This window comes from Symsagittifera roscoffensis, chromosome 3, assembly GCF_963678635.1.
Source record: "Symsagittifera roscoffensis chromosome 3, txSymRosc1.1, whole genome shotgun sequence".
NCBI classification, from domain to species: domain Eukaryota; kingdom Metazoa; phylum Xenacoelomorpha; order Acoela; family Convolutidae; genus Symsagittifera; species Symsagittifera roscoffensis.
The window spans coordinates 7,209,503-7,223,158 of NC_087064.1; the positions used below are offsets into that span (position 1 = coordinate 7,209,503).

The 13,656-nt window shown below is 36.9% G+C and overlaps 1 protein-coding gene and 1 non-coding gene across 2 annotated transcripts in view; one reads left to right on the forward strand and one right to left on the reverse strand.

Annotated features, from left to right (window-relative positions):
- The window catches only part of LOC134841197 (E3 ubiquitin-protein ligase UBR2-like), a 48,283-nt gene that overhangs the window by 3,643 nt on the left and 30,984 nt on the right, over nucleotides 1–13,656 (reverse strand). Inside the window, exons 14-20 of the mRNA XM_063857024.1 lie at nucleotides 12,591–12,801; nucleotides 11,351–11,841; nucleotides 9,399–9,451; nucleotides 9,175–9,336; nucleotides 8,725–8,923; nucleotides 7,043–7,297; nucleotides 6,471–6,591 (exon numbers count right to left, since the gene is read on the reverse strand). Of these exons, the coding sequence (XP_063713094.1) occupies nucleotides 6,471–6,591; nucleotides 7,043–7,297; nucleotides 8,725–8,923; nucleotides 9,175–9,336; nucleotides 9,399–9,451; nucleotides 11,351–11,841; nucleotides 12,591–12,801 (1,492 nt within the window). The remainder of the gene's footprint in view (nucleotides 1–6,470; nucleotides 6,592–7,042; nucleotides 7,298–8,724; nucleotides 8,924–9,174; nucleotides 9,337–9,398; nucleotides 9,452–11,350; nucleotides 11,842–12,590; nucleotides 12,802–13,656) is intronic.
- On the forward strand, nucleotides 5,212–5,284 carry Trnak-cuu (transfer RNA lysine (anticodon CUU)). The gene has a single exon. It is a non-coding gene; the product is annotated as a tRNA-Lys (tRNA).

Genomic DNA, 13,656 nt, shown 5'->3' on the forward strand with positions numbered 1-13,656 from the left:
GGTGGCAGTGAGAACTGGCTTACGGCGATTCCGACCTCCCTGCCGACACGCTGGTTATTGTTTAAAATCTTTTTCACGATTTTTAATTTGACATCATTTCCGGAAAAAACGGGGTCCCTTTATCATCACACATGAATCATCGTTTCGTTTTTTTTGGTTCCTTTTTTTCATTTCCTTTTTTTAATGTTCAGACGATTGAAAATGGGGACAAACTTTGTATTCTGGTGTGCTTTAGTTTCGTGTTTTTTTTTGTTTTCCACGCGAAATTGGTTACCATAAAAATCATCAGAATGGGTTGAACGATATTTCCAATGACAGTTGTTTCAGTCGTGATTCGAACGACATAGGAACAATCATCAAAAACTGTCAAGAAAAACTGGCTTAAACTTAATGAATTTGTTCAATATCGAGCGAGTAAAGCAATCGAGTAACGTTCACTGTATGAAAATTAAACTTTATGTCCTTACCCGGAAAGTGATCTACTTTAAACTGGTAGGGCAGCAACCGATCCACCCAACGGGCCAATCTAAATTGATATATCTTATTTCCAGGGCCGAGGTTGAGTTTTATGATCAGTTGCTATGGTAAATTCTTTGCTTAGGAGATAAAATTTATACAGATCCTAATTTAAAAATAGCATCGGTTTGGTGTAACCCCAGTCAGCGATAAGTGGTGAACCACCAATCTACTTGGTTTTTAAATCAATCGTATTTCAAAATCGTTAAAGCTAATTTTTTTTTTGAGATTTGTCATAACTTTGCTTGCTAGTTTTTCGTGCTCCGATTTATCCCATTTCGACACAACTAGAATGTCATTCAGAAAACAGAATGCGTTCTGTGCATGATTAATAATTCTGTTCATAGCCTTTAGGAGTTCAGAATCAGTAGGTTCCCGTGGTGTTCCCTCCTGCTATGTAGAAATTACATTACCATGCTGTCTTCAGCTAATTTTAACAAGCTATAAGCATGTTTTAAAATAAGGACAGTAAAGTATAAGATGCCAGCCTTCTGTTCAGTAATAACTTGACTCACGTCGTCAAACAGTTTATCAATGCTTGGCATTTGATACTTGTTGTTCGACAATTGCCTGTTTATTAGTTTAGCATCTAAAGCGAGTTTGATAGAATCCTCTCTTTTCACTGTTATTACAATTGGTGCCATGAAGCAATCACTGGTACACTTGGCAAATTTCTCAATGTGACCCTCCGAAAACAGTTTTTTTTATATTTCAGCTTTAACTTTATCCTGAATATGAAAACGGATTCTCCTCCCTTTTCTCGAATCGGGCACAGGGGTTATTTAAACTTTGAGCTGACTAAATGGTTTTTTGAGTTACCCCGTCGCTCGAATAGTTGTTTATTGTTTAATAAAAAAAACTTCTTTTTTTTGACAGCTGACACAGTAGCACGTCAAACTCGGACAATTCCCTTCGGGCTGGTCATTGCGTGGTCGAGATACCCACTGTAAGTCAAATCCACTTACTTCTTCTTCACCGTTCTGTGACCAGGGAAGTTGACCCTTTCAGTTCCTAGCCTGACTATCAAAAGACTGTTTTAAGTCTTCCAGAATGAGGATCGGTTGTTTGTTGTAATCGACAAATTGTGCTGCCAGGTTTAGTTTTCCAGCTGGGGTAAACTTTGGTTTTCGAGATTTATCGAGAATTTCTTTTGTTGTCGCCCAGTTGAGAAACAAGACTCGGCTTCCCGCGTCCACTTGATTTGATTAGCTGATTTTGGATCCTATTTAGTGCCTTCGGCTACTTCCTTTTGTTGAACTTCGGGCCTCGTAACAGATCAATTTTCTGTATCACTACCTCTTCTTTCCTAGATTAGTTAGCGGTATGATTGCAAGTTACTTCTTGGGCGTACTTTTAGATTTCCTTCAACCGAGATATCTGTTTAGTCTGACATATTCTCAAACTCGTCACAGGAATCCAAACCTTCAAAAATCAAAATCAAATCAGGTTCGTCATCTGATCTATCCGAGACTTAAATTACTTCGCTTACTTGCTGTTATCTACACATTCGTTCAAATTGATTTTGCTTGTTGCAATTTTTGCTCGTTTTCCCCAACAAGTTTTTAAATGTCCTTTACATGTTTTCTTTCCGCGTAGCTGAGTTTGCAGCTGAATTTATAATTTCAATTTGCTTTTTGTTGCAGTCCAGTTTATAGGGTTTTCTACTTCCTCGTTAGAGTTTCGTGCTGCCATTATTGGTTCTTGTTTCATCCTGATTCCTATATCTTCTGTTGTGGTTGCTCCTACAGTTGCTTTCACATTTGTTTTCTGAAATGCCAATGTTGACTGTTTAGTGTGTTCAAACTTCATTGCCCTTTTGAGCAGCTCTGATTTCGAATGTCAACGTACTTTGGACTGTGATTTTTCTCATTTTTGAAATTAGGATGACACGTAGTATCTTGTCCTCTAGGATATCTAAATCCGACCTTGCTGCTTCGCAGTTAGTGCGGTGTGGAAGGCTTCTTGTGTTTCGTCTTGTTCCTGGGTTTTAGTGAAATTTGTACCTGTCGCACAATACACATTTTACCTTTTCGAAAGACTCCGCGGCTAACTCTGTCATTTTTCAAGCCTCGAAAAACGGATTATTCTGCAAGCACCAATTCTTGCCTTCAGTTTTTAGAGATAAGAAAAGCCTTGACACCAATTTTTCATTCTGAACTTAATTGTAGTAGATGATGTGCCCGACTCTCTGGCCTCTAGTCTATCGTTCTTCATTCTCTTGAAAGATGTTATCTAGGGCCAATTTGACTCGTAATTTCGTCTTCACTCGGGGTTTCAGGTCTCGGAGGTGATTCCTCTAAAACCTCCTTCGATTCCTCTAGTAATTGTGGGTTAACGTTTTCCTTGACTGTGTGTGCCATGAAAATTGCTCCAACCAGATCTGAAATGCCATGCTGGATCTAAAATCGCCGACGCCCGAAAATGCCGGTGACCCCACGTCAGTACGATTGACCTGCGTTCAGAATCCTGCTGGCTGTGCCATATGGTCTTAGGGACTCTCTTATAAGTGAAACAATTGTAATCAGACAAACTTCTGATCTCAATAAAATCTCATCTTATTATCTATTCTGCAGCTTTTCGCTAGCTTCGGTCAACGCAGTCTGATTTTGCAGATTCTTACATACAATTCGGTTTATAGGGACCTTGATATAAATATAATAGATCAAAAATATGTATACAAGTATACAAATCAAAGTGACTGCTAGCGCAGTGCCACAACTGTACGCAAACGGTAAAAACATAGGCTCTTAGAATCAAACAAATCTCAGAAAAACGAGTAGCAAAAGTGTGATAGAAGGGTTCGTTTGCATTAAAACAGAATCTCAAACAAAATACGATACTTTAAGACCTTTTAACAAAAAAATAACCGCTTTTTTCCACTCCCCTCCCACGTTTCAAAAATTCTATTTTTTTCAGTTGTTTTGCCTGCTATTATGGCTGAATGCGTGCCCGGGTTAACCTCCATAGACCAAAAATGCTAATCAAACAATTTCATAAACCAAGTCTATGAAAAAAAACTAATCATACATTTTGCTAAAATGGTGTCATCGAATTTTCGAAGAACTTTTCTCTTGTTTTGGCATAAATTTTTGTGTACCGTACTAAATAAAAAAAACTTTTTTGTCAAAAAAAATGCTAATCATACAATTTCCATATATAGAAATTGTATGACTAGCATTTTTTTGATGGCGACAACAAAAATTTTTCAAAGTATTTTTGAAATTGCCCCCAAAATTTTTTTTGTTTTTATTTTTCAACCGCAAAATGATTTTCGTACTCAAACAAACATTTTTTGAAGAAAAAAATTTTGCATGCAAAATTTAATTTTTTTTGTGTGTATAACGTAGTCCTGGATATACTAATATTGGATTTTTTTTCCATTTCTCTCGATAACATTTTTCAAAAATGCTCAAGAGTCTTTTTTTTCTATGGCATGTTTTTGTATGCCTTGATCAATGTCTGGTAATTTGAAAATTCACATTTTAGAAATAATCATCTTTGAAAATTTTTGCCAAAATTTAAAAGTTTGATACTTTCGTTATATTATTAGCGTGAGACAGAATTAAGACATTGCAGGCTGTTTCCTAAGCATTTTTAATGCGTGACGGCCAAACCTTTGGTTACTATGTTTGAGTAACCAAGGTTTATTTCATTTGTGTTCGGTTACGATCACAACCAATAAATTTTGAGAAATTAAAATGTAAAAATCAATCTTTTTGGTTTATGGAAAAATGCTAGTCATACAATTTCCATATATGAAAAAATAGTAATCATAGACATTTCATGCAATTTTCTGTACGTATGGAATTGCATGGAAAGTGTATGACTAGCATTTTTCCATATATGGAAATTGTATGACTAGCATTTTTGGTCAACCCGGGTGATTTTTACGATGTAAGGTATGGAGAACAAATGTGAACGAATAGTTACTAAAATTACCTTGCACAATATCATTACATTATGACCGTGTAAAATTGGTTTTTCATATCTGAACTCAAAAGTTGGGGCAAAGCTGAAAATAGCCACGTTAACAAGATCATTTGAATAGTTAACAAGATCCGAGGGCTCTTTTTCTAGTCCCCTCCTAAGATCTATTTTTCTGCAATCCAAAAAATGAAAGTCTTTTTTAAATGTTATAAAATGCATTAAAACGTGTTGGCGTGAACAGGTGAACAAACTTTTATAACATTTCTTACATGCAAATTGCCTTGTGAACAATTTTTGAACACCTTCATTTAGTAACTTTGGCTCTTTTCCAGTACCCCCGTTAAATTACAAAACAGAGATGTTCAAAAATTGTTCACACGGCAATATGCATGTTATAAATGTTGTACAAACTTGCTCACCTGTTCACGCTGACACGTTTTAATACAGTTTATAACATTAAATTCGTATAATGAATTTCAGAAAAAATGAAAGGGGGGAACTGGAAAAAAGCCGTAACTTTATGAGGGGTGTGGAGAAACTCGAAAAGAGCCAATTCTAAGCAAGTTTTGTCTTCATCGTTTTCACCCAAAGTCAACCCAATGTGAGAAAAACGCATGATAAAGCTTAAATTTGCTGTGTTTTGTGCGAGTAATTTTAATCAACGCTATATGAGCTAACATGTGCGTGTTATTATGTTGTGGTAATACTTGATTCGCTGTGGTAATAGTCGGACTTGTTTGATTTAGGACTGCCATTACGTCAATACAAGCCCGGCTAGCTCAGTCGGTAGAGCATGGGACTCTTAATCCCAGGGTCGTGGGTTCGAGCCCCACGTTGGGCGCATCTTTTTGTTCTAACTGTTTTTGTTCTAACTGTTAAACTTCTTACAGTTAATAACTAATTTTAATAATTTTACGTTGTTATAATTTAATGACAATAATGAAAGTTATGCATGGTGACCAAGCTAGCTTTTGTGAACACATTTGTTCTTCATACCTTACATCGTAATATCACACATTCACCTTGCTGCTTGCGTTTTTTGACTATTTTCTAACTGCATGTCGGCTATATTCTTGTTGCTTTACGTGAAGTTATAGCTAAACGCGTAAAGTTACGATACAAGGTATGAAGAACAAATCTGTTCACAATTCTTAGTTTGCTGACCATGCCAAGTTTTATTGCAATATTACAATGTTGAACTAGTTTTTCAAAGTTCTAACTCAAAACTGTACCCACGTTAGTAACAAAAAAGAGCGAAAATTGAGAAGCCACCCAAATATTTTACAGCATGTTTATAAAAAGTGATTGTGTAGTGATTATGGGATGCAGAGCTATAATTTAGCTGGAAAAGGTCCAAAACTGACTACACAGAAAAGATAGGACAACAGGACACATCAAGACAGAAATATAAGAATAGTCATGATGATCAATATCATAGGCATATCTATTATTTTCTCAGAGGAGCGGCAATATCATGACCGGACCTACGATTTTCTCAGGGGGGCAGCAATATCACCGACGGATCTAGTAATTTTTCAGAGGAGCGGCAATATCATTTTTTAGGATCTAGGATTTTCTCAAGGGGCGGCAATATCACGGGCCGATGTAGGATTATGTCAAGGGGGCATTTTTTTTTTTAAATCAAACTTTGTTGACTTCAAATATAAGTCAATCAAACTATTTTCCGAGCTTATACTATGCCATCTTTAAACCGCAAAAAAACTGGCTGAAGATAAATTTTTTGGACAGTTTTTGGAAGGTTTTAAACAATTAATAATTTTTCGGACAGTTTTTGAAAGGTTTTAAATAACTGAAAAATTTTTGGAGCGCGCTCCCCTTTACATCTAGTTTATATTGACGCCGAGGGCACCTTAGAAAAAAAAATTTAAAGCAAAAAAAAGATGTTTTAACATATTAGAAATCGTACCGCGGTCCATTTGGGTGGCCAGAAGTCGAAACCATGAGGTAGGTAGGGGTTCATCCCCCCATTTAAGCGCTACTGATCAATAAGTAGAAGATACACATACCCTAACACGTATGGTGTGAGTGAGGTGGCATTTAGCAGAGACTTCTCCAGGGGTTTGATCAGATCCTCCAGATTGTGTGGGATGCCCAAGTACTGACATAACAGCTCCAAATTATTGTCATCTGCGAAAAAGAAAAACTACTACTCATTTTTTAGAATAATGTCGAGTTGCTTCTCCTTAAGTTTATTGTATCAAGCAAACTATTGCTTAAGCCTTGTACGACTAGAAAAAACAAACTAATTCCACTAGTATTTAGTAGAAATAAAGCAAAAAAAATCGGATGTTCATTAAATGATTGAGCAGTTTATGTTTGAAAGTGAGCGTATGTGTTTTGCCCTTAACGCTTCGTCATTATTTTTAACCCTTTCAATAAATCTTGCATACAGTACTAAGGGGGGGGGGGGGGGCTGGTAGAAAAACCAAAAATGAGAAACAATATTTCAATACGAAAGGAACTAGTTTTGTAGCCTTATTTGGTAACAAATATTATCAAGCCCTAAAATGCATCCAACCAAAACTAAAAAGAACTGTTGATTAAGGAGCTTCCTCCTTAATCGTATGCACTCACTCACCGTTTTCAAGTTTCGTTGGAGTTGGTCCAGCCATCAACATAGACTTGAAAAAGAGAGCTGCACATCTGAGCCAAGGAACGAGACACACCTCCAGCCTAGATAAGACCCTAGATAGAGTCACACTTTTCGGGGGAAGTTTGAGACCACATCTCTCCACCAAGAGATTGAACACATCCAGAATCGTCATTTCGGCGGTCGACTTCTTCGAGTCTTCAGAGTTCGCGGTAGAGTCATCTACATTCGACTGTTTCGGATCTAAATGCGATTCAATTAGCTTTAAAGGCAATCCATATCAGAATGAAGAAAGAACACGTTTTACATAAAATACATCAAAAACATATTATCATTAGGCAAAAAGCTCATATAAACGTCACAGTTTTCTCCATTTTTAAACATAGCCAACAGATTCTTGGAAAAAAGTACAAGAAAAACAAAACCAAACCAAAAAAAGTTGAATGAAAAAATGAGCAGTTTACAACTTTCGTTCATGACTCAGCCTCAAGAATTACTAACCTAGTAACCAATGAAGCAGCTACAGTTGCTATTAATTTGAAAATGCTTGGAAATATACCGAAAGTTCACCGAATGAGCACTTTCATGCGCAAGTTATTTTGAGAGAAAAAGATTCGTAATATAACACTACGCTCGCTAGCTCATTTGTGTAATAACATAGCCAACAGAAAATGGGAAATGCATTAAGGAAACTGGAAAAAAAAGATACTTATTTGAAATGTTATTTCAAATTTCAATGAAAAAAATCACGCCAAAGCTCTTTCAATTTCAGGAATCTTTCAGGATTGACACTTTTCATGATACTAAGTTAGAAAAAAGTGACTCAAAAGGTATTTTCTCTAGCTATTCAGAAACGTAAAATCCGGGGCTTAGGAAATTAGACGATCAGAAAACAACGAAATTTAGACATTAACTCGCGTGAAGTTTGTTTACAGACTTAAATTATCTTTTGTCTGAGTAAATACTGGTTGTCCAATTTGGACAATAACTTGCGAGCAAATTGCGCGAAATTTGTTAACAGACTTAAATTAAATTTTGGCTGAAAAAATACTGGTTGTCCTTAAAATCCGTTTCATTACGGTCGTCTAATTTATTGTCGTCTAATTTCCTAGGCCCCCTAAAATCCACTTTCGAGCCTAAAAACCATTCACGATTTTGCATGCCCTTTGCAATTCTTATTAGGAAGTGTAATTTGACTTTCATGAAGCTAAATAATTTGCGATAAAATTTACGAAAGAAAAGTTGATAAGCGAAAAAGCAATTCCTGAGTCAATTCATTCACTTAACCTGAAAAAATAATTGAACTGATTCAATTATAGAACTCCAGGATACTATCTACAATTCGAGCTAAAGCTTTTTATTTACGTGACCTATGCACTGCGGAGGGGGGGGGGGGGGGGGTGAGGAAGGGGTGGGCTTAATAATTCAAAAACTAACACAAAAGCTTTGTCACATAGGAGCAAGAAACCTGTTTGAAAATTGCCCAGCAAAACGAAGGCTGGACTTTAGAAATGTCCTCTCTACTATAAAATGATAATTTCTCTGCTTGTAAAGAACCCTTTAAGCCACATGTTATGGCAATAAAATAGTAAAATGTCCAAGAGCATTTATTCGCGTTCGATTTGAAACAAAAAAATTAAGAAATCGAGCGACAGTTGAAAAAAGATTACCATCGATTAGCATCGGTTGCTCTTCATTTGCTGCAATGTCTTGTGCCATCTTGAGGAGCACCTGAGTGACATGTAGATTGACAAAGTGGACCAGGATGAACTTGTAGACACTCCTTCGCATGAACATATTGGCCGCAGGCACTGACACTTGGCTCGGATCCGAGGCATGCAGCAGGTGCAGTGAAGACACCATGTACACCTGGAATACAGGGCAGAATGCAACTTTAAAGACAGCCAACAGACAGACAGATCAAAAATTAAACTCGGATTCTTTTCCGACGCTTTAGGTTTTCAACGACATAAACCATATGAAAAGCTTCTGCTCTCAATATCAATCGGATGTACTTCACAAGCAAACTTAATTGCAGCTCAGTTTCTCTAGCCTACCAGAACTTACAGAACTTAATTTTAGTAATCGGATGAATAAATTTTTCCAGCAAATATTCTTACCATATAGTAGAATAGATCGTACTCGTAGAGAAATGCGGAGGGACTGAAGTCTAGGAATATCTTCCGAAACAGAGTCAGCAAGTGTTTCTTGGAGAAGTTCAAGTACTGTGCACTCAATTTGGGCATTAGCATCAGGTTTCGACACAGGTACTCCAAGTTTTCCTAAATCAAAAGGGGTTCGCTAGTCTTCAATCAAACTCAACGAAAACAATATGAACTCTTACCTCTCGCATCGATTGTGCAAACAGTGACTTCTGTGAGAAGCGACAGGAATATTCTGAAACAAAACTTTGTTGATCATGTTTCGTTGTTGATTATCTTTGTTGATTATGTACCGATAGTTCTGAAAACGACAGGATTCCATCTCAAAAGTGAAAAACCAATATCAATTTTTTGGCTGAGCGCTTTCGATGATGGTTAGGAAAAATCGAGTCTCTCTTCGAATAGTTTCACAAACCCTTCAAAGATAGTCAATTGGATTTTAGATTACAATTGCAGAGTTTGTGTAAAACTGGGGTAGAGTTTAATAGCTTTTAATGGCAAAGTTGAAATTGACACAGAGGCGAAGCTTCGCTTCGCAAACACCAGCGAGGACACGACAAAAAGCAGCTCTAGAAAGTGCAAGAAGAAAAAATAGAAGTTAGTCTCGAAGTAGTAAAAATTTGGCAAGGTCTAGGATTCGATCTGTGACCCTCTGGAATCTAGAGATGTTGAGTCTCACACACTAACCACTTAGCCATGCACGCTTATCCAACGACAAACACAATTACGAATAAAGCAGCTGCATATGCTAATAAATTGCCAATGCCATTCAGCAAAAATGGCACCAAATACAAATAGACTCAATTTTGCAAGTAATAAATTGGAAAATAACAAATTGAAGGCATCCACACTAATTTTGCATGCAAAAAATCGGAAAGCATAAAACCACATTATGTATAAAATATGCATTTCAAAAAATTGCGAGATATATTGAGTTAGAAATTTTCTGAAATCGAATTTTTATTATTGTTATGTTGTTTGAAACAAAGCTTTCTTCGGTTCATTTGATGAATTAAAAATGCATCAAATGTGTTAATTTATTACTATCCGAATGTCAAAGCACATGTTATCGAAATGCTGTAAGGGTGCCTCAAAAGTGGCACCAATATTTGCGACTTGGATTAGAAAAAAAGAAGGTTCGTAATAATACACTAAGCTGACGCTAAAGTAAATACGAAGATCAATTATAACCGGTTAGTATTCATGAAACCTCGTTGCGGGAAGCCGCGTTTTTTAAACTGTCAGAGCTGACTGATTTTTCATACTTGTTAAGGTACCAGAAATGCCTCATTTTAAAGACGTGATTTTTATCTTGAATGTTAGGCACTTCATTTCACATGCAAAATTAAGTAAAAAAGATAAAAAGGTTCAGATAGATTGATCTCTTCGCTAGTTATTTGAATATAGCTGTAAGCATCCCGACAATATTTTTCACGCCGAAAACGTATCCATCCAACATTTTACAAAAAAATGTCAGTTGCTCAGCCAAACAATTTCTCAAATAATGAGAAAGTCTGCAAAAAAAACATTCAAGACAGCCCAATTAAACCGTAGGTTTAACACTAGTTCAAACGCCTATTATATGATACCACTCCATTCTCACAAACCAAACAGGACAAAAAATCAGTTTCCTCAAAGATCATGAAATGCTTAAGTTTCTGATGAAAACGATTCACTTCCTGTTGATTTGATATAAAGACCGAATCAATTAATAACATTTGAAAAAGTCATGAAATTGACTGATTTTACTGGTAATTCAGAATTGATTGATACGTTCGCATAAAAGATATAAAACCCACGCTTTTAGGTGTTCCTAATTTGAGCAAATTCTTAAGGCCCACTGCAAGTTGGGCTGTTTAAGCGCGTATAGTGGCCCTAAATATGGTTGTGTGAAAGTTCCCAAATTATTTGGCTATAATCAGCAATTTATCCTTCACAATCGAATAGAGATGTAACCGGAATTGATTTTGCCTGAATTCCGGGACTGCAAATCCCGGATTTTTCAACTGCTGCTGATGAGTAATTTACTTAGGCATATACTTACTTAGGCCTTGAATTTACACTTCGATGATCGACCTAGTTGCATGACTGATTCCGATAAACAACTTTAGATGAGTGATTCAAACCTTCTAACCTTGTGCAAGTATAGTGGTGGCGACAGAGTTCCACACCACCACCGGGATCCTCGGATTGTTCTCGACCGGGTTCACCTCCAGACCCTTAATATACACACTCTCTGCAAAATGCTTCAGCAATCTCTCCACATTGTCCGCCAGCTGCTCAAACCTTTCATTTGAACCTTTCTCTATCCCTGTCATGTTTTCGAACACAGTCGGACTTGACATGACGTCACTTCTCGTACAACCGAAGTTAGAAAACTCGTGCAGCATGTCAAAGTACGACTGCACATCGTCGGCAGTTTTCAAATCATTGATTTTGGGCGATATTTTTGAGTAGGGTTCCAATATTTCTGGTTGTATTAGAGGGATAGTGGCATTTGCTATCGCTCCACACATGGGACAGAGGAATTCACCCTTTTCCAAATTGTAGCCCAAACTTTTGCTCATTGTAAGACGGCGAATTCCCATTCGGCTTTGCTCATCTTTAACCAGATTTTTGAAGTATCTAAAAAGAGGCATTTCATTTTTCTATAAATAATATATCGATAGGAAAAATGTACTCATTCATTTCGAAAACCCACCTTGCAAAAATGAGCAAGAAGAATTTCCTCATGGAAGCGTTCAAGGGCTTAATTGACAGCAATTAATAATCGCAGAAAACCCTCCCCAAAGATGGGAAAAAAACAGGAGCGGATAAGGGGAGGTTTGCTAACAACATCCCCCACGGATTCAACCTGTCTAAACCCCCCCCCCCCCCCACCACACACCTTTCACAACCCAACCATCATCTTTAATACTATTACGAAAAGTTTTACAAGATGGAGTGTGAAAATCAAATGTGAAATGTGTTTGCAATAGCCTAATTAGTCCGCATGCCTCGAAAAGTCTTCTCAATCTGCGCCTGCAAAATTTTCTATTTCTATATTAACTATGTTAACGAAAAAAGCACACAGGACCCAAAACAAAAATCAATTCTTTTCCAGTTGCCCCTCCATCCCACTTACTTTTTAGTGTAAATTCAATATATGAAAATCTATTTAAAATTACATTTCATGTTGTAGACAGGTAATTAAAAAACAGGTCAGCGTGAACAGATGAACAAAATGTTTTGCAACAATTCTTACATGCAAAAATTCGTGTGAACAATCTTTGAACAGTTTTTTTTGTACTTTTACGAGTGGGTGGGAAACTGGAGAAAATCCAAAAATCTGTCCGTTCAATAACACAACAGAAGATGCCAGCAGTCACACTAACTTTTGCCAGCATCCATAGTGCAGATTATGTCCACACGAGGTCACCAGTGAGCCCCAGGGTAGTGTGGCCATAGGGGGAATTGGGTCGTAATTATCCAGTTCATCTCCAGTGGGCAGTTGGTGGGCGGAGTCCTTCGACTGAGACCAGAGGGTGGTCCTCTGGATGAAGGCAATCTGCACCATCAGCTCATCTATCGGGTCATACGGTTCGCCTAAAACCACGAGCTATCCATTTAGAAGAATGCCAATAGACGGTCAATGAACGCAAACAAACAGGAAAAAAATACTGACTTGTTTTGTGAGAAAGGTTAATTTTTGAATTTCGAAAAATGATGCCCTTAAAGCTATTGGAATTTCTAAAACAATTTCGATAAAATTGACCCATCAGTTTGAATTTTGTCTTATGTTTGTTTGATTCATACATATTTAAAAAAGAACCAAATTTCAGCCCTATTTAAAAGATTGTCAACTTTTTGTGAGAAGAAGTTCCCATGCAGACTACCGGAAAACGTAATACCATGACTCGCACAACAAGCAATTTAATCCAAGGACAAACAATCCTTTTCCGGAATACTATATTGGGACTAGGGGCTGGCAAACCCTTAAGTATTGCGATTTTTGCGCCGACAATTCAAAAAGAGCTGAACGAAGCGATCGGATTAAAAAATGAAGTGCAAGCAGGATTCTAATCCTTTTTGATTTTAGCTTTCTGGCATTTTTAAAAATTATTTTTAAGTTTCTGTAGCGTCTCAAGTATCGGAAAAATTTGGGTCATATTTAATCATAGAACGCTCAGTTATTTTGAGCGCACTTTTCCGGGTTTTAATTGGCAAAATCGCTTCATTCTCTGATATTTACCGAAATCCCCTTTGAATCACGTTTTGTTTTTAAATTGGATCAAAACGGTGTTAAGTTGTAGCAAAGGCTTTGAAATGTAGTGATTTTAAATTGCTAAGGTAAGACAAGGTAGGGAGTGATATTGTGGGATATTTAGTAAAAAAAGAAACCTTGAAACTGTAGTGTTATTTCTATTATCTCCAACTGCGTTTTAGGTAGCAAAACAGTGA